The 27,965-nt window shown below is 35.2% G+C and overlaps 3 protein-coding genes and 1 pseudogene across 11 annotated transcripts; 2 read left to right on the forward strand and 2 right to left on the reverse strand.

Moving 5' to 3' along the window:
- The first annotated feature begins 3,417 nt into the window (after positions 1–3,417).
- Positions 3,418–4,862, forward strand: LOC121768034 (annotated as a pseudogene).
- A 1,024-nt stretch (positions 4,863–5,886) lies between these two features.
- On the reverse strand, positions 5,887–15,491 carry LOC121767723 (protein ENHANCED DISEASE RESISTANCE 2-like). 8 transcript variants are annotated; one of them, XM_042164047.1, is made up of 23 exons: positions 15,294–15,491; positions 14,941–15,149; positions 14,532–14,615; positions 13,883–13,936; positions 12,764–12,829; positions 12,541–12,638; positions 11,712–11,779; positions 11,509–11,625; positions 11,346–11,386; positions 11,146–11,246; positions 10,283–10,378; positions 9,738–9,802; positions 9,584–9,655; positions 9,037–9,192; positions 8,366–8,568; positions 8,259–8,292; positions 7,763–7,914; positions 7,564–7,665; positions 7,361–7,405; positions 7,136–7,279; positions 6,617–6,712; positions 6,393–6,494; positions 5,887–6,226 (listed from the first exon to the last, which is right to left on the reverse strand). In XM_042164047.1, the coding sequence occupies exons 2-23, from the start codon at positions 15,082–15,084 to the stop codon at positions 6,122–6,124; spliced, it is 2,145 nt and encodes a 714-aa protein (XP_042019981.1). In that variant the 5' UTR covers positions 15,085–15,149; positions 15,294–15,491; the 3' UTR covers positions 5,887–6,121. The 8 variants fall into 8 exon arrangements, with proteins under 8 accessions (XP_042019981.1, XP_042019982.1, XP_042019980.1 ...); XM_042164048.1 differs by having other exon boundaries at positions 12,541–12,635; positions 14,941–15,195; XM_042164046.1 differs by having other exon boundaries at positions 14,941–15,195.
- Positions 15,492–20,324: 4,833 nt separating this feature from the next.
- Positions 20,325–22,903, forward strand: LOC121769233 (transmembrane protein 45B-like). Of its 2 annotated transcripts, XM_042165971.1 has the most exons (3): positions 20,325–20,543; positions 21,037–21,613; positions 22,050–22,903. In XM_042165971.1, the coding sequence occupies exons 2-3, from the start codon at positions 21,267–21,269 to the stop codon at positions 22,555–22,557; spliced, it is 855 nt and encodes a 284-aa protein (XP_042021905.1). In that variant the 5' UTR covers positions 20,325–20,543; positions 21,037–21,266; the 3' UTR covers positions 22,558–22,903. The 2 variants fall into 2 exon arrangements, with proteins under 2 accessions (XP_042021905.1, XP_042021906.1); XM_042165972.1 differs by lacking the exon at positions 20,325–20,543 and having other exon boundaries at positions 20,554–21,613.
- A 614-nt stretch (positions 22,904–23,517) lies between these two features.
- LOC121769325 (MOB kinase activator-like 1A) lies at positions 23,518–26,748 on the reverse strand. Its single transcript, XM_042166095.1, has 7 exons — positions 26,647–26,748; positions 26,004–26,052; positions 25,735–25,843; positions 25,389–25,482; positions 24,655–24,788; positions 24,273–24,436; positions 23,518–23,766 (listed from the first exon to the last, which is right to left on the reverse strand). The coding sequence occupies exons 1-7, from the start codon at positions 26,667–26,669 to the stop codon at positions 23,695–23,697; spliced, it is 645 nt and encodes a 214-aa protein (XP_042022029.1). The 5' UTR covers positions 26,670–26,748; the 3' UTR covers positions 23,518–23,694.
- Between the last annotated feature and the right edge of the window lie 1,217 nt (positions 26,749–27,965).

The following is a 27,965-nucleotide window of genomic DNA, read 5'->3' on the forward strand; positions in this document are numbered from 1 at the left end:
TGGCCCTAGAAGTAGTTCATCTAGGTAACGTTCACTTTGTTAGACAAGATAATTGAGAGATACACTATGGGATCACTGTGTCAAAATAAGTAGATATGTCACTGATATACTACAACTAAAAAAGAAAAATATGGATTATAAACCATTCTCCAAGTTTTCTTCAAAAGGAATTGTAATACTTTTAACTTTTAAGGAACTCAGATAATGTAAATATTCTAGTAATTCCTAAATAACTGTGGCAAGAAAAAGAAAAATAACCAAATATCCCATGCTCAATAAAGAAACAAACGAAGGTGATGTTGAGTGTTGCTGAAATAACTGTGGCAAGAAAAAGAAAAAAAAAGATTAGCTTACTAATTCGAAGTAAATTAAGTTCCAAAAATACACATCTGCAGAAAAACCAGTCAAGTTGTATATGCAACTATTCTCCAACCATTTCATGGAATATCTTTCACATAAGTAAAGTATAGCTAAGGATTGAAGTTTCTAGGATGATTAAAGAGAAAAATGGAAAAAGGAAACATAACGAAGCATAAATAAAAATGGCTAACAAGAAGAGAAAAAATATAAGAGTAAACACTATAATGCTGAATTGCTGATAAACAAGATCCTTAACTATTCAGAAATCAAAGACCAGAGGATGAATACCGAAGCGACCTAATCAACAAATACACGCACCAATTATACTCCATATAGAAACCTGAAACTGGGGAATGTGAACAATGCATCTTATCTCCGATAACTAAAAAAGAAGAAAATCATGAGCGGTGGGTTAAATTAGCTCAAAACTCCAATATAAATAATTGAGAGAGAGATCGAAGAAAGTAACAAAAAGAAGCTGAAAATCAAATTTCAAAAATTGCTCAGAAGCTTAAAAAGCAAAAACAACAATCAGAAAATTTTCTGTATTTGTTACTAATCTGGGAGCACTCCACACTCAGGAAAAAAAGAAAAAGAAAATTTGGTTCAAATCAAAAGGAATTCCCTTTGTCACTTGTGGAGAAGGATGGGGAATTCTCACGGAACAATAAAGTCACACAACTAAAGTTTCTTATGAAAGTATGTAACCAGACAGCATCATGCAAGCCTTCATGAATAATTACATTTTTTTGCAAACATGGGCAGTAGATTAGAGTAAGTAAATGAAAATTCTGCATGAACAAGCTTAAAAGGCCACCCACATACTGGGTGAATTGGAGAACACATACTTACTCACTGTCTGATGACGAAGCATTTCTCCCACTATCCAAGCCATATCTATATTCAAAAGAATAGTACTTGTCACCATTAGCAGAATGTGACCCTTGCTGCTAAATACAACCAACATTTATTGATTTTAGAACTTTTTAAGCTCAAAATCAAGTATTACTAAAAATGGAATTTATGGCATTTGAGATATATCAACACTTGGTATTTGAAATCAAGTTTTTCTTCCCAATAGTGAACCAACAAGGAATATGAATCTGTGAACAGTTGATGGATCCTAAAAGGAAAGTTTGCAGTTTGCAGGGAGCAAAAGTTTTCAGGGAATTAGAGGTCAACTATGAACTTTGCTGGAGGATTGGCTAATCGGTTTAACTCTTGTTTTTCACTATATGGTACTGAAAGTTTGAAAGAAACTATTAAGGTTAAAGATTCAGCAGGATCTGAATCAGAAACATCATTTTCATTCTTTTAAAACAAATGTATCATGACCTATCTAATAAGAACTCCACATGTAACAGTTCATAGTTCCTAATACAATTTCTTGCAAAAACCTCCATTCATATCTTTGTTTTGCTTGAAAACTGAAGCCTAGAATCAGCCAGCCGTACTTTACTTTCAAGATTGAGTACCACATAACTAGGGCTATCATAGTCATATTTTGAAGAAAAAAATGCACCATCAATTGGGTTTAATTGATCGGAGTTGATCATTCACTTCACGATAGTTTTATAAATATGGTGATGGTTTGGATAGATTTTACTCCCTTTGTCCAAATTAAGTTAAGTCGTATTCTTTTTCTCGAATGTCCTAACTGAGTTGAGTCATTTTTTAACAAAAACTAAAACTTCTAATTACTTTTTCATCTCCTACTTTACTCTCTCGTATCTCTCATATTTTATCTCATTTTCATTTAACTCATTTAACACAATTTCTTAATTTCCGTGCCCGAAATAAATGTCTCAACTAGGATTAAAACATACGAATTTCAACTCACTTTATAAAAATGTCAACCGGAGTTAAATGAGACATTGTGTTGACATTGTCACTCATATATTGGTATTGACATCAGTTCTGGAAACCTAACGACCTAAAAATAGTGCCGACCAAAGATGTTGTTACCATTTGATTACATCCCAATTTATTTGAGCACATATTATAGAATTATTATTGTTTTTATTTGAGCACATATTATTGAATTATTATTGTTTTTATTTGAGCACATATTATAGAACTATTATTTCAAAATTTTATACAAATGCAAGTATTTATAAATATCTTTTCACAATGTACAAATTTATTACAATATCTCACTCCAATTGTGAGAAGACTCGGTATATATGTTAAGGTAAATTTCATTCAAGAAAATTGATGATACTACATAATTCGATTTGATAAAGTTGGTAATATTCTTCTATTGCAAATTAATTAACCTAACCGAGTCTCTTATTTGATTACTATATTTGATATAGACACTTACTATTATTTGGCAAATAATTATAATAATTAGATGAATAAATAGTATTATATGGATCTGAAATCTTATGCTAGAGCAGTAGACATAAAAATATTTGATTACACTATAAGAAAAAATATGAAATGAATAAATCACAAATTGTGGCCAAAATTTGATATTTCTCATCAACTTAAAATTAAATCGCACAAACCATAAGCTTAAGGTGCAATGAATTTCCTATGAATTTAAATTTTTCTCAAATTCATGGTAAACTCATTAACAGGTTCATATTTTTGCGACAAAATTTTGAGTTTGCGAAAAATATCAAATTCAGTCAAAATTTGTGATTTTAATAATTAATAACATTATTATCTTTGCTATCGTTAGATTTTATTGTTTTTATTTGCCAAATAATATTAATTAGATGATAATATGAGATTATTTGAATCTAAAATCTTATGTTAAGGCAAACAAAAAAATTGATTACACACACTTGATGTAATATAGGAAAATTATGGAGTGAATACCACTGAAAATAGGAAACTTTATGTGAGAAAGGAGAGAACATGAATTTAAATAAGGTGGACTGCATTAATTTTGTGCATTTATGGGAATAATTGCGTTAATATTTCCTTAATTACAGAAAATTGATGAAATTCCTTAATTAATGATTGGAATAGAATTGATATTTGCATTTATAAGGCTGTGTGTCCGAGTGTGCAAAACAATTGGCACGTGTGTATAAATAGCAGTCAAGAATGGTGTAAAATATGAATAGAGTAAGAAATGGGAGGTGCAACAAAAGATATATTGATAGTGCCATTTTTTGGTCAAGGCCATCTTTTTCCATGTGCTGAGCTCTGCAAACATTTATCCTCTTACAACTGCAACTCATTCTTCATCATCCCTTCTCACCTCTCCTCCTACATTCCTTCCGATCTCGACCACCACCCTTCCATCGAATTCGTCCGAATCGAATACTCAGAGGCTACACCGCCACCAGATGCTTCTAATGGAGATTGATCCGCGGCACCATCACCACCAGCTGGGGCAGGGGATAGAGTCGTTCCTCTCTCGAAGGTTCGAGAATGCCCCGCCTGCGTTTGTGGTGATGGATGTGATGATGAACTGGAGCAAACACATTTTCAAGAAAGCCAGCATACCTATTGTGTCCTTCTTCACCTCTGGCGCCTGCGCAGCTGCAATGGAGTATGCTGCGCGGAGTGCTCGTGTGGATAACATCGGGCCTGACCAGGCAAGAAAAATACCCGGGCTGCCCCAGAGCATGGCCCTGAGCTATTCGGATACTAGGAGACGGGACCGTCGACAGCATGAGCATGGTGGGAGGAGCGATGGGGCAGGGCAAACTTGTGAAGGTCTTGAATCTCCTTTTCTCAAGTACCTTACGGGACAAGTCGAGAAGCCTGTTTTCGGTGTGGGTCCGTTGCTGTAGGGGAAGTTCTGGAAATCGGTTGGCTCAGTTGTGCATGACCAAGATAGCAGGCCGAGGCATGAAACTAACTACACGGAAGATGAGGTGATCCAGTGGCTGGACTCGGAGCCAGGTGGATCTGTCATCTATGTGTCGTTTGGTAGCGAGGTGGGCCCATCTATGGAGGAGTATGAGGCATTGGCAGAGACCGAGAAATCGTTTATATGGGTCATCCAGCCCGGAGCTGGACGTCCTAGCCCGCCTGCCAACTTTTTTTGGCGGGAAAGCCACATCAGATTCTAAAGAAGGAGGGTATGAGCCCCATGGCTTGGAAGAAAGAGTTGGGAAGAGAGGCCTTATCATAAAGGGATGGGCGTCACAGTTATCAATACTCAGCCATCCCTCGACGGGAGGATTCTTGTCGCACTGTGGATGGAATTCGACAGTGGAGGCAATCGCTTGCAGCACCCCAATCTTGGCCTGGCCAATCAGGGGAGACTAGTTTTACAATGCCAAGCTGGTGGTCAAGTATCATCAAGTTGGCCACATGGTTCCACGGTGAAGAAGATCAATATAATTAAAGGGATTGACATGCTGGTGGATGATGGAGAAGTTCACAATCAAGCAACTGCCTTGAAGAGGATGGTTATCCCTCAAGTTCTGCTGCATCGGTCAAGGCATTGGATGAGCTTATAAGCAAATAGCCTGATTTCCTACCAATCAAATACAGCATACAACAAGAGTTTAAGGAGTGATTATATTTTTCTTATGGAGTGGCATGTGTTTTTGTATTGACATGCTGCCACTCGGTCGTTTATGTGGTCTCAGGACACCGTAGACTGCCCAAACGTTGGTCATAACGGGTAGCAAGCTTTATACAATTGTTAGATTGTGTTTGTCTATAGTTTGCTTCGAATTCTACTTACAAAACTGGCCCCAAAAGTACTTCATCAAGTGTAGCCAGTTGTTCTATACATTTTACACATTGTGTGTGTCCAATTTGCATCGAATTCTAAATACTAAACCACAGAATCAATGTAAACAAAGTAAAATGCACAGTCTTACCTCCGAGTAAAAATATCTCTTGTGAGAGCACCTATTTGTCTGTTACTAGAGCACCACAAATCCATCTGTAGCATTGAAAAAAGCCAATATCAACTAGAGAAAATAAGAAAGTAGATAGCTAATGTGATGTGACATTGATCTACTAAAAATAAAAGCAAGATTAAAATTGTAATGGTTTTAAGAATTTCCCATAGCCATATGCATGTAAGTAACTCAGATTTCATAAGTAGCTAGCTAAACAAGTGTCTCAACACCTAAATAAGAATCCATACTTACGCTCTGTTTTCGAAAACAATGGGAACAATGCATCTTATATATCCTTTGGGAGGAAAAGAAGGTTAAAATTGGCTCAAAATTGCAACAGAAACAATTGTGAGATAGAGATATATCGAAGAAAGTGAGAAAAACAAGCTGAAAATCGAACCTAGCAACAAGATTAATCCGCCGATCCGGGAATCCAAAGTTGGAAACGTGTTAACAAAAATGAATTTGAAAGGGACCAACCAAAACCGAATGAATTAAGATGTTTCAAGCGTTTACTTCATGATATATAAACAATTCGAAACTCGTCTGGGATTTAGAAATTTTTAAATTTCTGAGTCTGATATTAAGGAATAAACATTCATATTAAAATTAATACACTAAGTTTTTGTAAGACCTGCATGCATGCGTTTAAATAACAATTAAGTGACAAATTATTCCAATCAATATATTTCCTTCTCATCCACTATAATTCAATAATAATAATAATAGTGTAATTAATAATAAGGTCAAGAAAGTTGTAGTATCACAGAAGGAGTTCAATTCACCATCAAAATATACCAAAAAAACGAGTTCTATTTACACTCGACACACAAAGCACGTGCTCTTTATTAAACTAAACGATGGGAAAATGGTGTTGGAGAAGTGCAATAAAAAAAAATATTGAAGGGCCTCGGGTGGTGTTGAAAACTGGTTGATTGGAATCAAAAATCATCTTCCTCTCTGGGCTCTAGTGCTGATGATAATTCTAGATGTGAAATTCGGACGGCGCCAATTAATCGCTCTGGCAACTCCTCCGGCGTGTTACCCTGCATTTCATTTTTCATGCAACAGCTCAACTATGCATATCTGTAATCACACTAAAACACACCTCTCTCTCTCTCATTTCTTGATAGCATTGAATCACAACAACGTCTCCTTCCAAGATTGGATGTACTATGAAATACTATGATTCATTAGCTTAGAAGAAAGTACCTGTACAATAAAAGCCATGTCTACAACCAACGTTGTGATAACACCATTCACAAGCCCCAGCACTCCATTTGCCACGGTGGAGGAACTGATATCAACGTCGATCTACACAAATGGAAATGGTTAATCAGTGATCTCAGTTGAAATTATTGTTGGTTATTTCAGCCTGCGTGACCCAATAATCTAATTTGCTGTGTTATAGGGAATTGATGGATGAATAGTCTCACTTCCAAGTAACTGGGGCCACGGATATAGGTGCAATCAACTGATTTTCCCAGTAAACAAGGAGTGCTTCCGACACTCTGCCGCACGATCCAAGAGCCCTATAAAGTTTCCAGACCAGAATGAAGTTAACAAGAGAAGGAAAGCAGGCTTCTGATCTTCGTACAAGATTGTTAAACTGAACAAACATCCAAGTACAGCATGCACTAAATTTTCTAAATGACTGGTTTTAATCTCAAGGGTGCAAATCAAGAGTCAAAATATAAATGAAACAACAAACAAGGGGAATTCGGTAGACTTCTGATTATAGCTTGAATAAAGCACAATTCAGGATGTAATATTACATCTTTGATTACCTATCTGTATAAACAGTTTTGCAAAGTCCCTCTACTTAACAATAATGTTATCAAAGCGCATGTAATAACAAATATTTGAGCTCTGTGAAATAAATGATGTTGGCCAGGCTAACCAAAACTTTTCAATGTATTAATAGCCCAAACAAACTGAAACAGGGACAGAGATACCTTTGGTACTGATGGTATAAGCTTCAGTCTACTATTGCGGGCTTCATCGTCTCCATCAACAAACCGTTGCAAGAGAGATCCTGGTACTAAATTCTTTGTTACAAAGTAAAAAATCATGCTGTATTGTGTGGATCCAGCAGGTACCTAGATTTTTTATTGTCAATTTTTCAGATAACCATTTGATATAAACAATAAATAAGATCAACCACTTGACAATCAACTCACTTGGAGATTAATAACAATAGAGAAAAGTCCTCTATCTGCTGCAACCTAAAAAGAAAGCACAAAGATCATTTGTATGAAGACATATGTTAAGCAATAATTAGGAACCAAATAAAATAATGTAAATAATTTGAAAAATATTAAGTTGTGGTATAAGAGAGATCAAATGAACTTAAAGCTATTGAGTCATCATTACTGAAACTTACTTGTGCTGCACACCCAAGGCGTTTGGCAACGTGATCCATTCGTTTCGTACTTTTGAACCAGTCTGTGGCAACAAGATCCATAAGATGCTTACCTCCAGCAGTCTAAAATATGAGCACAGCAATGTGAGATTGAATAGAGAAATAATACTTTCTAAACTGAAACAGCTCGTATCTGCTATATATGAAAATTATTGTATACCTTTGATTTGTCGCTGCAGAAATTCTTACCACGTACTCTGAAGTTGTTCCCATCAGATAATGTCCAGCAATTACGGGCATTTTCCTGATCATCGCGGCGAAGGTTGCCAAAGTAAAAGTTCATGTCTAGTTCAGGTTCGTCGTCAGAGGATTCTATATGTGCAGAAAATTGCAAGGAGATGTGTTTATCAGAGATTAAATAATACATGTATATACTCATACTCCCTCCGTCCCAAGCTACTTGCACCATTTCTTTTATGTCAAAAACTTTATTCTCTATCATACTTTACTCTCTCTTACTTTATTCTCTTTCATACTTTATTATCTCACCACTTAACTTTTAAACATCAATTTCTTAATTCTCGTGCCTTTATTCTCTTTCATACTTTATTACCTCACCACTTAACTTTTAAACATCAATTTCCTAATTCTCGTGCCCAAAAGAATGGTGCAAGTAGTTTGGGACAGGGGGAGCATAAACTAAGGATATTACCAACCATTTCTTTTGTCATTAACCTCTGACGTAGAAACCTGTAACATACAGATAACAAAACTCAATCATCGATGCTGCAAGGAGAGCATATAAGAAGAAGTGCAAACCGACCTCTTGACCAGCATATTGAAAATCTTCGTCATCATCTGAGCATTCATCCATCATCCTGTTAGAAGAATTGGGGAAGCGAAAGGAAGATGACTGAAATCTTTTACTTTTCTTTGAAGGATCGGAAGCTGATGTCATATTAACCATAATTGGCATCCTAGGAGCTATGGCCCTTTCATCCGTTTGAGAAAAATATTCTCGTAAGCCTGCAACAATAACCTTGAAACACTCAATACCCTTGCAAACAAAATTCGAATCTGAGTCTTTTGCTTAAGAAATTATAAGAGGCCATATAAGTTACCCTCGTCTGCTGTCATGGAAGCTTTGAGAAAGTGAAACAGAGTTCAAAATTCAGATATTTGCAGCAAATGCAATGACAGGCATACAGTTTAAGCTCTTTTACTGAATATATCAGTGATTATTAACAGACGATAGTCAATTGATAAATCGAGCAACACCTTAACTAAGGACTTAAAAAAGAGATTTAAGAGACCCATGCTTGGACCACTTAACTTTTAACTGTAAAGGTATAAGATATGGCTCTCTTTTCTTTAGTGTAAATCAGTTAATAAAGGTGAAATATCAAAGGATATATGAGGTCTGGAATGGTAATATAATATGATCTATATACCGCAAAAGGAATAATTCAATATCTCAGTTCTCGAACATCTTACCAGCGACACTATTTAACATTTGAAGAAGACAGTGGTGCTGAAATGATGAAAAATAACCAGCTCCCCAGCCTCTAAGATCAATTTGCATAAGATGCTGGACCTTTGTTCTAGGTCTGCCACCACAAGACTTTAGACGTGATATATTAAACCCTCCACCTGAAAAAGCAGAACCAAAATCATTTAACACGGCAATGAAACAAAAATCAAAAGATATGAAGTAAAATATTTGTGTATATACAGGGATAGGATCATATAGAAACCATCCATTCCATAATACCGTAGAACCATGCATTTTTTATATTAATCACTTTATGTATACCATGCTTCTTTTGATAATACACTTTATGTATTACAATAATGCATGTTCAAGATAATGCATTATATATAATACTGCATCTTTCAATGACAAGCGTATCATGCAAAGTAAAATGTCCAGGTAAGGTACTGCATACAATGGGAGTGAAGGTTTCTATATATGTGATTATCTTCCAGGTTATACTATTAAGAAAGTAATATGCAATTTATCAGAAAATCTCAGTGAATTTACTCTCAATATGAGCCCGCACATATCCTCGTTGTCGGCGACAACTTTCATGCTCCCTAGAACGAAACAATACAACTGCAGAAATAAAAGAAAAGCCCAAAAATACATTCAGAAAACTAAATGAGAAAGCAGATAACATGGAATTGCTCAAGATTACCATAACTCCCATCATCATTTCGACGCCAATAGCGTACATAGCAGAGGTCACGAGGCCATACAAACCTGTAGTATTACAAGAAAGCAAATACATGATAAATTTCAAATACAACCTAGACATTAATTCTAGTGGTTGGAACTCAAAGTCACATCCATAACTGCAACCAAACTTGATGTTAAACTTAATTTTGATACACTAACAAAAGTAACTATTCTATTGGAGAGAATACACAGTAAGAGAAGAATGAGCATCCCAGAAAACAACACAAAATATGTAAATGCTCCATCTTCAGTCAAAAGACTCCGAATGTAACATCCAGAAGAAAAGAAAATTGAACGGCGTCGAAAGACAAAATTAGCAATAGCATAAGAAAATATCATATTCATCTATGAGGCCACCCGAAACAAGCTTAGTTAACTAGTAGCTCCTCGGTCAAATAATTAAATTACAAAAACAGAATTAATGAAGGAAGAGCACAAAGAGCAAAAAATATCCAAAGAATAGAAAGAAACAGATGAAATGGTTATGATAAGAATAGGCTTTACATTGAAAACCAGTCCAACTGAAGCCTTTGATATAGAATAGCAGTATGTCCATCTACCTCTTCAACCAAGCTACCATACTGAAAACTGCAATCCCACCTGCACAATGGTACTATTGTTTAAAGAGCACTGCACCAAAAACCGAAGTTTTTAATAAATTCTTCATTACATTATATTGCACTCTATGTGGATGTGTGTGTGTGCGCGCGAGAGCGAGAGAGAGAGAAGCAGCATTTCATAAGCTGTGATTAAGAATTTGCGTAACATTTTATTCATAGATAGAGATAGAGAAATAAAAGAATGATTCACCCCTTAATAGGCTGAGTAGGGCTGAGAGCTTACTCTGATTTAGTGATTGAACAGCAGAGTGAGAAAAAGGACATGAGTTGAGCAAGCTAAGATGCTTGGGAAAATTAATGAAAGTAGTTATATTACTTTCGTAAACCTATCTTAGTTTGACCTCATAATTTTTTACATTCCAGAGGTTGAAGAGCTTTTACAAAGCAGACAATCTCAAGAAGAAGTACCCATCAAAATGATAGGGCCTGAAAACTTCAACGGTGAAATTAAAATGTAGGTGTATATGTAATTAACCTCATAAAGTTTCTTAATTCTAACCTTGTTTTGAGATCCCAATACCCTCAATGCATTTAATTTTCATTGTCAAGAAGTGAGCAGCAACTGGCCATCTTGTTACACCAGTGGTGAGAGGTCTAGTTAATTTTAGACAATGCAAGTTGTATTCAAAGGAAATGAACACAAAGTGTAAAGCATGTCATTCTTGGCAAAAATTCAACATCCAACTAAAGACACCATACAGGAGAATGATCAAATCCAATGTTGAGAGAGAAGAAAGAAAACCTTACTCGCATCGCGTAGCATCCATTCTCATTATGAGCTCAAACGTTTCTTCACAAGTAGCCTCAACTACCCCAACAGCTTTCATTGGTCTGCTGCAGCTCTTTGGCTACATCATTAAAATAACTTGAGGAATATACCAAACGCATCCACTGTCTAGCAAATAAATTTAAGTAAATTCTACAGAAAATTAATAAAATGTCCTTACAAGAAAATCAACTTCAAGAAGCTCTTCAAAAATTCGAAGCCCTGCAAACTTGCACCAAAGAAATGTTCACTGAAGAATTATTCAGACATCCCACAGGCACATATTTATGGTGTATACATCTCTCCATTTAATCAGAAAGGAAACTGAAGGCACATGGACGCACCATTTTGGCACTGAAGAAGGCGCCAGGACTTTTTTGTAAAGGCCTGACTGTTGAAATTCTGAATGTGTAAATTCGAATCTAATTCATCCGTCCAGTCAAAAACAGATTCAGGGGGACCTGCCACATCAATATGGTTAGTGAAGTTATACTACAAAAGATATGAGTGCCATATATCAGCTGAGATAAGCATGTAGTCAACAAACCATCTCCTATCGTTTGGTGTGGAGAATCTGGATGATCATCATCATCATCATCTTCTTCTTCTGCAGCACTGAAAGGAATTCACAAAGCAAAGTTGAGCACATTGAGCGAAAGATATCCAACATGCATTGAAGACTTGAAGTTCTTGAACAGTACAACCTTTTACTAGGAGATCAACAAATGCAATGCATTCAGATGTGAAGGGACAGAACTAGTAGTCAACAAGTGCTGCAATGGGAGTGCTAAATATAGGCAATAACACAAGAAAATTGTAACGAATTGTGGACCATCACTTGGGAATTATTTATACAGTACTTATTTTTGATTGAGTACCCAGGCCATATAATTGAAGACATCAATATAGATAGGAAGTTTGCAAGGACCTACGGATTTCGGACGGGCTAACATAACCCACTGCTATGTAATAAGACCATTTTTCAGATTTCCAGGCTTGAGTCCTACTATCAGCTCTATCCCTGAAACCCTCAAGTGCGATGTATTTAATATACAACAATCAGAAAATTTTATATATTTGTACTACTAATCAAGGAGCACTCACGACTGCTGAGAAAAATCAAATTTGGTTCAAATCAAAAGCAATTCCCTTCTCTCTTGTGGAGAAGGACACGGACCAACAAAGTTACATAACTAAAGTTATTTATGAGTTATGATATATATAACCAGAGTCCAGACAGCATCATGCAATCCTTCATGGAAATTATATTTTTGCAAACCTATGGGGCAGTGGATTAGAGTAACTAAGTTAATATTCTGTATGAACATGCTTAAAATGCCACCCACATACTGGGTGAATCGAGAACAAATACTTACTCACGGTCTGATGATGAAGCATTTCTCCCAGTATCCAAGCCATGTCTATACTCAAAAGAAAAGTACTTGTTACCATGGGCAGAATTTGACCCTTGCTGCTGCATACAACCAACATTCATCGATTTTAGAATTTTATGTTCAAAATCCAGTAAAAAGGAACTTTATGGCATTTGAAATATAAAAACCTATTAACACTTGAAGGTGACATGTAGAATAGAAAAACCTGATCAATAATAGATTCAAGTTTTTCTTTCCAATTGTGAACCTCCTGAATGCTGTAAGATGCCATCTGAACAAGGAACATGAATCTGTCAACAGTTATAAATCCTAAAATGAAAGTTTGCAGAGAGAAAGTTTTCATGGAATTAGAGGGATACAAAATGATAAGAGGAACAGAAATATTCAGGCTAATGTGTAATACAAAATCTGAACTTTGCTGGAGGATTGGCAAATCTAATAGACTCCTTTTTCACTATATGGTACTGAAGGTTTGAAGGAAAACATGAACCGTTATTAGGGGTCAAGATTCACCAGGATCTGAATCAGAAACATCATTTTCATTTCATTTAAAACAAATGTATCATGACCTGCAAATAAGAACTCGACATGTAACAGTTCATAGTTCCTAATACAATTTCTAGCAATATCACTAGTCATATGGGTAACTCGCTCTTTGATTTGCTTGAAAACTGAAGGCTAGAATCAGCAAGCCATACTCTACTTTCAAGATTGAGTACCACATGACTAGGACCATCATAGTCATTTTTTTAAAGGAATGCACCATGAATTACCACCACATGGAGTTGTTCTTTTGTAAACATCCTCTGTCACTGAATTCTATTCAGTCCTACTCAGCTTTCAAGTACTGAAAATTTTTCTTTGCGGGTAGATTTGCATAAATTCTCACATTTGGATTAATTGGTCAGAGTTTATAGTACAGGACAGATTTGGAAAATGGTGATGGTTTGGAAAGATTTGACTATTTAGCTAGAATAATTTATTGAGTTAATGTTTTACGGGCACTACTTATAATGTTTCTCACTGTGGTAAGAATACATTGATATTCTACAGAAATATACTTTGTTGACAGCTACTGATATCTTTTGCACTCTTAGAACACTTGTCCAATACATGAGAATAAATTATCATTAAGGTGGACTTATTTTTAAAAGGATCCTCATATCCTCGATAAAAGAATCATCCTAGTCACTCATAAGGGGCATTAAAACATGTGCTGTAAGGTAAATAGATAGAGCCTATATCTCAAAAGAAATTTCTCATAGATGTGCAAGGGAAACACTTCTGGTATTGAAAGAAAAAGTTGCACTACTATAATACATACCGTCATCCGATTGGAACTATCTTTCTTGTTGTAAACTGACAGAACGTAAATCATCTGCCATAAAACCAGACATTATTGTAGAATATGAATGCATTAGTAGAAAGCATGTATGATGATAGCATCACTTGAATAAGTTTTATCTATCACAACTCTCACATAAATCAAACAAAACTTAAAATGATTAATAAAAGGTGGAAACTAAAAAGAAGTATTCAGTATTACAAAACTAATTTGCAGTATGCCCAAACGGAAAATGCTGCCAAATGGTATAGGGAGGTAGAAGTTTTAGGAAATGGACAAGGAAATTCTAGAACCACTTGACATTAAATCTTATTCTCAAGTAGTTTGAATTATTTCAATAGATCAAGTAAGTAAGCTAGTTCTGGCTTGCTTACCTTAGATGGAGCTATGAGGTCCCATTGTCATATTGAGATGGAGAGACAGGATCCGAATCTCATTTCACCAATATGTAACTCACCAAAATAATTTTCTTACCAAAATAAGACCAACGTGATTGTTCATGATTTTGTGGCCTCTCTAATCATAGTAAACAATAATCCAACTTGAAACTACTTTTCTTGGATAAATATAATGCTAAGATAAGATGCAATCTTAACACCGAAGAGAAAAATAATTTGTGTAGGCTCACATGATCATTGTTAGGCTTGAGACTCTTGACTCCTTGGTCCTCCACTCTACAGTTTCCATCTATGAGAAGAGTCTTCACTGGTACCTTACCGTATTAAATACAGAAACAATTGATTATTACTTTGGAACATATACTAATATGTTTCGTCCAATCAATAACCAAGCATTAAAGTATCAAAAGCCCACATCCATGAAAGCTAAAGGTAAAGGTATAAATTCTATAAGCAATTGAATTACTATAACCTACAACTTTATGAATTCCTTTCCCATTGAATTGCAATGTTTGTGAAAACACTAACTTTACTACATGCAAACCTCTGACCGAAAAACCGATCAGAATAGCCCGTGATCACCCATTTCGTAAGAGAACATCAACACTGAAAAATAAATTTGTAAAGTAAGGCAATTACCACACCATCTTGGGGCTTCTTCTTGTAATAGGCCAAAAATCGAGGCTCGAGCACAAAATATCGCATGTGAAAATATGATCTGCCAATCTTCCTGCGTTTATACCTCACCATCCATCCTTCATGAACCACCCTCGATCTCCGCATTTTCTCGAAGTTTACACTAATTTCTTCCTCAAAATTCAATCAATTGATGGATACTTATCTTCCTCCTAAAACGATTTCAACTCAATTCCGATTAAAACAATGCCGCGCGAGCTGAATCAGTCACCACAGAAGAAAACAATTAAAATGCTAAAATTAATGGAGCAGAGAGCAATGATTTTCGCCATGTGTGGGGAAAAAGAAAATCAAACCTTAAGACATGGAAACAACCCCTAAAATTCCGGAATTTTACACACCGAATAGAGAACATGCATCCAAAAAACATTCACTGGAAATTGCCGCGATCATCTACGAAATTTTGTCAGCGATAGAGTACGATCACCTTCTCCTAATTATGAACATATAAATGCGCGCATGGTGTACGTAAATAGAAAATGATACAGCCAGCTTTTGTCGGGCCAATTTTTCAATTAATTTATTGTATTTTCACACTTAATAATAGATAAGTAAACATATTTATATGATTCAAATTATGGTTAGTGCTAGGGATGTCAATCGGGTCGGCCCATCGGGTTTCGGGCCAACCTTACTCGGGTTGTGAGTCAATCGGGTGCATACTAATTGGGTTATAAAAGTTCGACCATAACCCTAAAAGCTCAGGTTTCGGGCTAGCCCAGCGGGTTAATCAGATTGCTACCGATAAGATTAACATGCGATCAATCCAATAAATAATGATGAAAATTAGTTATATTCATAAAATGTAAAATATTTAATTATGATAAATTTGAGGTATATGCTTAAACTCAATCATAAACATGATAAAATACTAATACTTGAGATATTTTGTGACTCAATCATAAACATGATAAAATACTAATACTTGAGATATTTTGTGAAATTTTAATGCATGTTTTAAAAATTTTAATATTTTTTAGTGAATTTGAAGTTTTTAATTTATTTATCAATTATTATATTAATAAAAATCTAATATATAATTTGTTTATTTGTATAATATAAAATTAATCAATGAAGTGTCGAATTAGGAGTAAAAAAATAGAATAATATAAATTTTATGGGGTTTTCGGGCCAGCCCATCGGGTTTTCAGATCTGGCCCTAACAGGTTGCGGGTTAATTGAGTGCGGGCTAATCGAGTTTTAATTTTATCGGGCTAGAAATTTCCAGCTCTAACCCTATAAATTTAGAGGGCTATTCGGGCCAGCCCACAGGTTTCGGGCTACACTGACATCCCTAGTTAGTAGCCTAAACATATGGATTATATTTGACTTAGATAATACTCCATCTAATATCTTGATTGAAACATAATTTCATGAAACATTTTGCATTTAGAAAACATCTACAATAACTCAATGGTGTGGTCGAGTGGTATGGAGTAGTAAATTTTAAAAAGCCTTTGTAATTACCAAAAAAAACATCTATAGTTGAAAAAAGTTAATAGTAAATTTTTAAAATTTCAGAAAATTCTAAAATTTTTAGAAGTTTAAAAAATTATAAAACATCACTGGTTCATGTATTTACAAGCAAATTACATTCCTCTATCCAAATAGGCATCCTTTTAGTGATCATCGTTTTTGCGACATTTTCAACGTATGTGTCAACTTTAATTGGAGGAAAAATAGATATCTTTCCATAATCACTCCAAATGGAACACAACCATTAAAATTAGCCTAATAATTAAATATACTCCAAGTTTGAAATGGTTTTATTGTGCGAAATACCTTCAAATATAATTCTAAAATAATATTAAGAATTAAGTGGAAAGAGAATAAAGTAAGAGATAAAATAAATTATAAGACAATAATTAAGTAAAGAGTAATTATGTTATAGTTTGCCAAAATAAGAAAATGATTTACTTTAGGTGGGACATCCCCATCCCCAAGAGTAATATGAGTAGCTTATTGTATGGACTATGGAGAGAGTAGTAACTTATGGTATAAAGATAGTATTCAAGTATGTATCACTCAATTTTGGTATATTATAAAGTACTACAACATAATAAACTTGAAATTTTGATAGATTTTGGTACAGTAAACTTGAAATTCGATAGGGTAACGGTATTGGAAATGATTCATATCAAAACTTCGTTATAGCGTAATTTGATATATCCAAAATTTTTGTACGATACCAATGTTGTATTTTTTTATTCCGATAGTTTTAATGCGATATACGTTATGATATTTTTGGTTCGATATAAAGTACCTTCCTATTCCTAATTCAAAAGGTCATCCAGAAATAACATATAAACCAAACTGTTGTAGTGGACGTCTAACTTTCCTTGTCTTTTTTGGTAAACCAAATACGGCCAATAGGTAAAAATTAGCAATATTCGAGTCGTTCTTGAATTTACGCTTTAGCGATAGTCTTTTGAGTTAGTATTATCGAATTTATGTGCATGCAATATATTGGCCTAAACAAATTTATAAATTAACAAAAATTCAAATTTAAATAAGATAAGATCAAATTAGTTTGAATTGGTAGCTTCATTAATTACATATATCTATGACTAATTTAACCATATTTGCTATTTATAGGAGAAAAATTGTGCTACTACAGTATTTCCTTAATCATTTTTTTTAGAAAATATGCAACTGATTTTATTCTTGAATATATCCACTGTTGTTCAAAAATTCAAAATAAAATTTTAGATAGAATAATCATTCATAGTATTTTAATAAGAATAAAAAAAATTATTCATTTTTATTTAAACTATCACAATGATATGAAGATAAATAAATTATTCTTTTAATAATAAAGTAAAATTTGTGCAAAATAATCTTTTATTTGGAATTTCTCTCGTATTATGCCATATATACTGACATTTTTTTCTATTTTTTAATTTTGCAAGTATTATAGTACATATTGGTAGATATTTCAAAGAGAGAGATTGTTCGTTTGCAAAAAAAAATATTTCATTTAAATTTCTTTAATATACTATTTCTTTGTAATAATATTTTTTTTATCTTTTATAAATACTATTTTGCTATTATATGATTATTCTTTATTTTATATAGTGTAATATATATTGATAAGATTTCAGAAATGAAAATTTTATATAATTAAGAAACTATTGTCATTGAATGATATTATGTGGATGTATGGCATTGCTAAAAAATATTATTAATAATATAATAGGGGTCAGATGATGTGAGATTGTTTGACTCGGTACATATAATACAATCTTCTAATGTATAGCTCACAAATTGACAAGATCATGAAAATTTGAAATTATATGATAAATCACTATAATTTCAATATTTCATTGAAATAGTTTAATATTAATTTCATAACTCTTTTCATAGTGCCTAAATAAAATCCATAATAGGGATGATCCGATAATAGCAATATGATGCACCCAACATGTGACATATTCTTTAAATTTATGACTAACAGATAAATCGATATGATGAATTATATAATAATTTCTCTATAATTTTTAAACTCATATTATATTATACAGAAAATATTTGCAATCACAAGCTTCAAATGATATTCCAAATCACAAATACTAAAATAATTGAAGAAAATGAAATAAAAAATAGTGAACATACGAGATCCAAATTAAAAAAAATATATTGTATAAATTAGTTTTTGGGATAAAATAATAATTTAAAAATAAGTTATTGAAAAAATAAGTTTTTAAGAATTATTTTATAGATAAAAAACGTTAAGTATAGAATGAAAGTGGAAAATATAATATACTGGCAAAACTAATCTTTAAATGATTTTATAATATAATATATTATTATATTCTTTTCAAAATTAAATTTTATTGAATTATTATTAATTTAATTATAATATTTTCACTATCTTTTGTTCTTTTTTCTTTTAACTGATTTTTTCATGTTTTTTTTCAAACTATAAAAAGGATGATGTAAAAAATTTATTTTAATTTTTAAAATAAAAAAATTTATATTAGAAAAAATTCTAAGTATTTTCTTTTTAATATTTTGTTGAAAGTATTATATTCAATCCTTAATCAAATGAAGGATTATAATGTAAAATTGATATTCAACTGCAAATGATAGAAATCGACCAACATACCCCAATTTTGTATGTACAATGTTTGTTAATTAATCACTATCCATTTTTTATGTGTACAAACTTTATAAATTTTAAAAGCGTACTCGTTATATATTCCGTCTCAAGATAATTGAGTCGTATTCATTTTTGGGTTGTTACGGGATAGTTGGGTCATTTACTTTTTTGACAAAAACTTTATCTTCTCTCTTGCTCATACTCTATTCTCCCTTCTTTCTCTTACTACTGTATTTCATCTCTTACTTTACTTTCTCTACTTTAACATTTAACACATCAATTTCTTAATTTCTGAACCAAAAAGAAATGCCCTAATAACCGGGGAGTATATTTTAGTAGAGCCAAGTAGCATGAAAAAAATGCACATACGTTAGTCGGATATGATGATTGACCTGCCGTTAAAAAAATAGACAAAATATAAAATTTGTGATATTTAAGACAATTTTAAAGTTTTTGTAAAATATTAAAATTTGGCTAAATTTATGATTTTAGGAACCAATATCTCTATATTTTATAGCGACTTTCTTTATGTCGCGAATATCAACACTTCCATACTTGTAGGCTTGCCGCGTGCATATATTTTTATCTATCTATTTTAAAATTTGAACGAAATCAACATACGGAGTATTTATCTATCTATGTTTCAAAGGATTAAAATGGCCTTTGAACGCAGGTTTTTGAATCAACATAAGGATTAAAATTTCTTTATATAAGTACTCCCTCCGTCCCACATAATTTGGGACACTTTGACCGGGCACGAGTTTTAAGAAATGTAATGAAAAGTGAGTTGAAAAAGTTAGTGGAATGTGGGTCCCACTTTTATATATTAGTTTTATAATTAAATGTGAGTAGGAATGAGTTAGTGGAAGGTGGGGTCCACTACCAAAAATGGTAAAAATGAAATGGGTCAAATTATGTGGGACGACCCTAAATGGAAAACTGAGTCAAATTATGTGGGACGGAGGGGAGGGAGTAATAATTAATGTGATTAGTTTCTCAAAATGGGTTAAGTTTCCTAATTCCTATGGCCCCAATCTCCAAACCGTACATGATGAATTGGTCAAAATTAAGATAAACACCAAAACAAATATCATTAGTTTCTAAAAATGCCCAAAATAGCAATGACAGACGGGAAAAACCCGTCATTATCATTTGTCAACTTAAATAAACTGTTCAAATTTGCATGCCGCAATGATTTTTCATGCAGCAACACACCAAAGGTCAATCAAGTTTTAGCGAAAAGGAAATTCTCCTTTTTCTCGATTCTGCAATTCTAGAGAGAGAAAGGGGTATATAAAAAAAATATTATGAACTACAGCTAGATTTCTGAATTCAATGATTCATTTATTATTGCCGTCTGAGTTTGACCCCACCGACCTCACTTCAATTCACTTCTCTCTTCATTGAGGCCTTTTTGCCATTTCGATTTTGCTAATAACAAATTCAGGTACCTCTCTTCTTTAATCTTGGTTGCTAATTGCTATAGCTGAAAATCACGATCAAAATTCTGAATATTTTAGTGAAGAGCAGCATAATTTATGAAATATTAACAGATCCATCTGTGATTCTGGATTTTGAATTTTGGCTGCTTTTCTGTGAACTTTTTGCTGCCTGAAATTATTTATAAATTGGTCGCGTTCATGTAGTGATTTTGACTTTTTTGAGATTGAATATTTTGCATGAACTCAAGTGCTTCTCCATTTTCTGAGATTTATACCTCTGATTTCTATGTTCACACTGATATAAGAATTTGTTGTGAAAAAGATCTGGAAATTAGTACAAATCTCTGCCACGGGTAGTGCAAGGCTTTTTCTCTGAGGCTTTGGCTTAGATCAAGAGCTAATAATCTGTATTGATTGTTAGATTTTTCTGGTTTTGAGTGTTCATTTTGGAAGTTGTTCTCTGGAAAATTGAAAACCTCATTTAAATCTCTGCGGCAGGCGGTGCAAGGTTTGCTCTGAGGCAGAAATCCAGAGTCAAATATCTGTATTTGATTTTGGATTTTGAGTTTCTGGGGATTTCTGTGAGTTTTTGACGAAGAAGATTTAGATGCCACCCTCAATTTCTGTCGATACCTACTGATTACCAAAAAGGGGGTGTTTCTGTTTCTGCCTTCGCTATCATCAATAGTTTAGATTTGGCAGATTTAGCAGAAAATAGTTGAGGAGAGATGGGTTCATTTCCAGGGCATGCGATTCCTGGGACTTTGTTTCTAGTGATTGGTGTGTGGCACATGTGGTGCTCTCTAATCAGATATGCATCAAATCCAAAATCTTTCCAAGTCAGGGTTTGGAACCCTGTTCCTGGTTTTGATGGCAGGCTTAAGTACTTGGAGCTCTATGTGATTGCAATTGGAGCTTTCTTCGATCTATGCATAGAGTTTCTGTATTCTACCCATCTCAAGATCGTTGTTCATGGAGTCTTAAACCCTTCTCATATGAACGACTTTGAGCACTCGGGGATGCTGCTTATGTTCTTCATCTTTGGCGTTGTCGCACTTCTCTCTGAGAAGACGAGGTTTGTCTCCTGCGGTTTCTGTTAGATTTTGTTGCTTGTTGTGTTAGAGTGTGTTGTATTTTGAAGTCTTGATTGGAAAATAGTGTCTTGTATTTTGATGACTTGATTTGGGAAGAGAACATGAAACATAGATTGTGGTTCAACTAAACCCTCTCTAGATTTTCTTGAGAATTGCCTCATGGAGATCTTGAAGATTTGATAAGTTAACTTATTGGTTATTTGGCATGTGCAAATGAAAACTTCATGTTTGGGAATCTTTTCATTTGCTGCTTCTGTAGCAAATTCGAGTTCTTGCATTTCTTAGCATTGCTTAAACTTAGCTTTTGTTGTGTTTAAATATACAGCCATCTTCTTCTAGTTGCTCATAGGAATTTTGAGGTCAATTTGTATTAATATATAGATGAATATGTTTGTTTCTGTCTTGCTCCTTTCTCAGATACCTACCATTGCCGGAAGGCGCTTTATGCTTGGTAGCTTCAGCAGCATTCACAGCAGAGTATCTTTTATTCTATTTTCACTCTACCACTCACAAGGGCCTCGAAGGATGGTATCACTTCATCCTCGTCCTCCTAATCGGCCTCTGTATACTGTCGACTATCGCTGGAGCTCTCATGCCTACGAGCTTCCCAGCGGATTTATGCAGTGGCATGGCTATGACACTCCAAGGCCTTTGGTTCTACCAGACAGCGTTCACTCTCTACGGTTCAATGATGCCAGATGGTTGTTTGCTCAAGGACAACGAGGTCAAATGCCATTCCCCAGAACATGAAATCCGTGGTGAGTTGCTGGCGAATTTCCAACTATTCATTCAAGCTTTCAGTGTTCTTGTCGCTGTTGCTGGAGCGTATATCTATATCGAGCCAAAATACGGGCGTTCTAACTATATCGAATCACATGCTCTCGATGATGCCGAAGATCAGAATATCATTTCTTCAGACAGATGACATGCTTTTATTTTCCCTCAAAGTGGTTCACTTCTTCGATTCTCCACGAGGAGGGACGTAGATTGAGGATACTCTGTTTCGGACATAGATATACCAACACTCTTTATTACATGTTCATGGTGTTATGTAGTTTACATGTAGACCAATATCAGAGCCAAGGTTATAGCAGAATTGCAACATTTCCTTATTTCTTGTAGAAAATATCCTTCCGCTTAGAAATTATTGACCATTGTTGTGACACTGTATCTCTTTGATTTTTGTTGTATTGAACGTGTCCTGTGCTGGGCAATGGAGGCCAAGGAGGCATTACTTTTCAAGTATAATATCTTGTTTACTTTTGGTAGTATATTGTAATTTTCCTTTGAAAATTAATATCCTATTATTGAAAACATGGAATTAGAGAGATCCCGATAATAAGGAGTAACTTAATCATCTATCTTATTAATTAATCATAAATTCTAATCAAAGTATGATTAGTGTTGAATTCAAAAACATTACAGTACAAAATATTTGACTTGACCACAATTTGTGTTTTTTTCTTGCTTTCACAATGACTGTTGAATTCATAACACGTTGGAGGCATGAGGTTGAAATCAATCTTCAATTATAATGAGTTAAGAGATGATAAACATTTGTCGATCTTATTTCATCTTCTGTTTCACTTCACCTCAACAGATGATCAATTCCGCGAATGATGAGAAAACGAAAACAGTGCTAAGAGCGTTTGTTCTCGTGTTCAAAAAATCAAAAGCAGAGAATGAATGTGCAAGAATTCATGAAATTTCCATCAACAATGAAGCAGCGTGTACGAAACTCTCAATCAGTACTAATCAAATTGTTATGGTGTAACATGCATTGAAAGCATAGACCTGCGGTTCTCACCACATTCACGCCCACATGTGTAGCAGTGAAATGAAAATACCTAGCTAGTCACTTGGTCCATGGAAGAACAACATTACATACAACATACAAACTTGGAAACACACTTATTTAATAATTAAATGTTAGATTCTAGCAACAAGACGAGATGAAACTGAAGCTGCAAAGAGATGCAAATACAGATTTTCCTACTAGGAGTGTAACAAATACCTATATGTCTCCAAAACGCTAATTATGATAGGCGAGGGTCAAACTTGCTTAGTATGGGACGATGGACTCTATGAGCTCTTGCAGGGGTGCAAGTTCCTTCTTGTCAATCAGGTTAAATTCCTGCACAGTCAACACATACTATAGCTTCAGCAAGAAAAGGGAATTAATGCTCGATTATCAGTCGATTTCTGAAGGCCAACAGTATAAGCACTAACATAGAAATAAATCGAGCTTCAGCAGCATGAAAGGCCTTAAGTGATTTATATCTTACCATCTTAGAATAAAAAATTCAATGGAATAGTCATATTCACAACAATATATGTAATACCAGTAAGCAACCAAATCCAACGTTTTTACACCATTCTCATTTCAAATTTGTTTCAATCTACTCTTTTATTTTTCTAGTCAACAATTTATCTTATAGCATGTTACTGGCTGATTATGGGACGATGGACTCTATGAGCTCTTGCAGGGGTGCAAGTTCCTTCTTGTCAATCAGGTTGAATATACATTATTGGATAGCAAGAGAAAGTTAGAAACCATCTATTTAGAACCAACAAGTTTGTCACCTTAGGATCTACATAAAATAGAAACTGATCAAATAAGTAAACAGATAGAAAACTTACACATGTGAACAGTATAAAATGCTTGAAGCATGTATTAAGATGGGCCTCCTCTTTAAGACTCACAATCTTCTGAAAATGAGAGTGATATATATGCGCATATACACGGAAGAGACGCTTGAATATGGTCTTTACAACATCTTTAAAATTTGAAGGAAATGGTGCACCTGCGAATTTTTCTCTCATCAGTCATCAGAATTACTTATGATATTGTACAAAAGAAGGCAAGGAAAGGAGGATGAATAAGAGAGAGTGGTTACCACCATGCATAAAAGTAAAGCTACAGCACTATTTTACCCCAATAAAGACATAGTTGAGGCAGGACGCTATAGGCCTATAAACATCAAATGGCTTCTCTAGATAATGGTATATGGAAGGACTATACCTAGTCTTTGAGGAAATAAGGATTCATCATCTAACTGGCTCTCAATCCAGTCCATCAAATACTCAACATATTTAGGAGCTGAAACTTCAATAGGTTTCTTAATTTGCACACCATCAGCCCATCTGTACTCATACCTACAAAATATTTATGTTCATCAGAAAAACTTACTCTCATGTTCCTTTTTTTATACTATAAATTATGCAAAACGTTATAAGCATAACTAAACTTCCCCTGAAAGAGGATAAAGTGATTGGCAGCATGACATAAAAGATTAATAGGTTAACTAAAGTTTATCACCATGAATGTAATGAATGTCAACATGAATACAAACAATGGAAGAGTAAAGCTATAAATCCATGTAAATCAAGCCACACAGACTACTCTATGCAGGCAAGCAGCTTCCGAAGAAAAAAAAATGAACACATGAAACAGACTTGCCCATGTTTTTCAAATTTCCTTTCATCTGCAGTACTTTTTTATTCTGCAGAGCCCGTAAGGACTGTCTAGAAAGTAAAATGCAGATTAGTAAATGATATAGATATACATGGCCATACAATTATATTTATTTCAACCCAGCCAATTCCCAAGAAATTCAGTAGAATCCTCTGGAAATACATGCACTAACAAAAAGATCAAAATATTATTTTCCTTTTAGTTTCTTACATGAGAAAAACATCCTTAATACATATATTTGCAAACAACAACTTAAAGAGAATAATCAAGGTATAACATACTTAGGGCCAGCAGACATGGTAGGGCAGTTCTCAGGCGTACAGAACTCAGTGAGAGTGCCATAAAGCAGATTCACCTGGTTGAAGAAGTCCACAGCTGAAAAGTAAAAGTCATGAAGTTTTCAATTTTTAAACCACACAAAGAACCTTATAGCAGCTAAATCAAAGAGATTAAACAAACTATACTAGTATATGGTGCACTAATGCAATATTGCTGATATCATACAGACATGATGGCAGATGCATCAGTTTTCATCATTCCAATATTCTCTCCATCAGTTTAAATCCCTATAGACGCATATAATTGCACACATAGAGAGGAAGGAGGGAGGGAGGACAGAGATAATACTGTTGACAGCAAGCCATTCATTGAAGTCCTCTCCAGGTGGTAACCGTACAGCTTCTCTCAAGTTTCCACTACCTAACGTGGCATCGATATGCTGTCTCAGCTGTGCCCCCTGAAACAAATAAATTGAAAATTTAACCTTTATGGCAGAATGAGAAACAAAGTAAGCATAGTTTTCTTTGGAAAAAAATAAATAAGAATGCTAGTGTGAGTCAAGCAGTGATCTTGAAAACCAAGAAAATTGAAATAAAAGAGCTCGAGAAATAAATCACCTTACTGCCTGATGGTGCACTTTTTTTGGGGCGAAATGTTCTTTGGTTTCTGATCAGAAACAGTACATCAAACATTATTAGTAACAATAAAAAGTCCAGAAGAAAATCAAGTCAGAATATCACATAGAAAAAAATCATCGATTTGAGATAGCATTATCAATCTTACACTCAGGCACCATGGATCGTGCTGAGCCTATATATATCACAAGACAATTCACATCGATCCACAAAACGAAACAAACATTGCATCTCTGCCTACTTTCCAACTCCTGCAACTTGCAACGAATTGCATTGATTCATAAATCTCTATGCGCGATCACGCATCTCTTAACAATTATGAATCACGCAGCTTTCATTTTGATCAACAACCAACAACTAAGTGGCTTGATTAGCTTCAATCATATACGATTGTAACAAATTCTCTCGATTATGCATCCATTTCAATTTCGAACTTCAATATATGGAAGTCAAAATTATCTCCAGGAAAAAACACCCAAAAACACAAATAAGGTCACAAACAGTAATCGAGATGCAACGAATTCACCAGAAAAATGAAGCTTCGTGGATAAAGGATCTGAAATTAGGCGATCGCGCGACATTAAATCGAAAACAAAACCAAAAACAGGTAAATTGGGTATATTACCTGCCAATGCCAAAGAGACTCATTGCTTTTGGGAGGGAGAGACGAGAGAGCACCGACTCCACAAAAACAGAGCCAGGGACTTTGCTGCAATTTAAGAAAAATGTATTGTATCCTCCCCAATGTTAGAGCATCTCCAATAGCGGACGTCCGGTCGGACATCCGGTCGAACGTCGCGACGGGCGACCGGGACTTCCACCATTGTGGCGTTTAGGGTCGGATACGGACGTCCCGTGAGGACGTCGGGTGTCCTCGGACATCCCTGCGACGGGCGGGCGGACGTCCGCCACTGTGGCAAGGGTCGGACATCCCGCTCGGATGTCCGAAATTTCTTTTTTTTTTAAACTCTATATATACAGCTCGTTGAACTTCATTTCATTTGCACCACTTGTTGTTAACAAGTTTCTCTCTTCTTTTACTACAAATTTCATTTCTACTTTTAATGGAGAACGATAGGAACTCCCCGGCCACGAGCGAGTCGCAGACTCCGGCGTTTCCCATCGACCTGGAGGGAAACGTCAGCGGAAATGCGACAACGGTTCCGGCAATGGGACAGATGGGTGGAATGGGTGGGATGATGTCCCCTTATATGTACAATTGGATGGGACAGATGGGTGGTATGAGTGGTATGATGCCCAGGGCAGCCGGGATGGGGGGCATGACCCCAAATATGATGATGCCGGGGATGGGGATGGGGGGCATGACCCCAAATATGATGGGGATGGGTGGGATGATGCAGGGGATGATGCCGGGGATGATGGCAGGGATGATGCCGGGGATGATGCATGTGGGAGGGGGTGGCAGGGGCCCTGAACCACTAGCGGACGATGTCTATCGGCCGGTTGTGGATACGCAGTCTACTGATACCCCTTCCACTTATGTTCCGGATACTCAGTTCACCGGCATAGAAACTTTCTCTTTTGAGGAGTTGGGGATATCTCCAGTCAGGCAGACGCCCGATGATGTGGGCGGAGGCAGGGGGAAGGGACGTGGCAAGGGCAAGGGGAAAGCCCCAGGGTCTTCCTCACGAACGGTGGCAGAGGAGGAGGATGAGGAGGAGACGGGAAAGAGGACGATCTGGAGCCAGTGGGAAAACGTCGCGCTTGCGAAGGCTTGGGTTGCAATAGTCGAGGATCCCTATGTCGGTGCCAACCAGCATATTGACAGACTGTGGCATCGGATCGCTGAAGCCTACCACACACACAAACCGGCTGGGGCGAAGCGTCGTGTTCCCGAACAGTGCCGGAAACAGTGGGAGCGGTTGAGGCCTAAGCTTAGTCAATTTGCTGGCCTCTACCAAAACAACCTCCGCCAGGCAAGCA

The sequence above is a fragment of the Salvia splendens genome, chromosome 15 (assembly GCF_004379255.2).
Source record: "Salvia splendens isolate huo1 chromosome 15, SspV2, whole genome shotgun sequence".
NCBI lineage: Eukaryota > Viridiplantae > Streptophyta > Magnoliopsida > Lamiales > Lamiaceae > Salvia > Salvia splendens.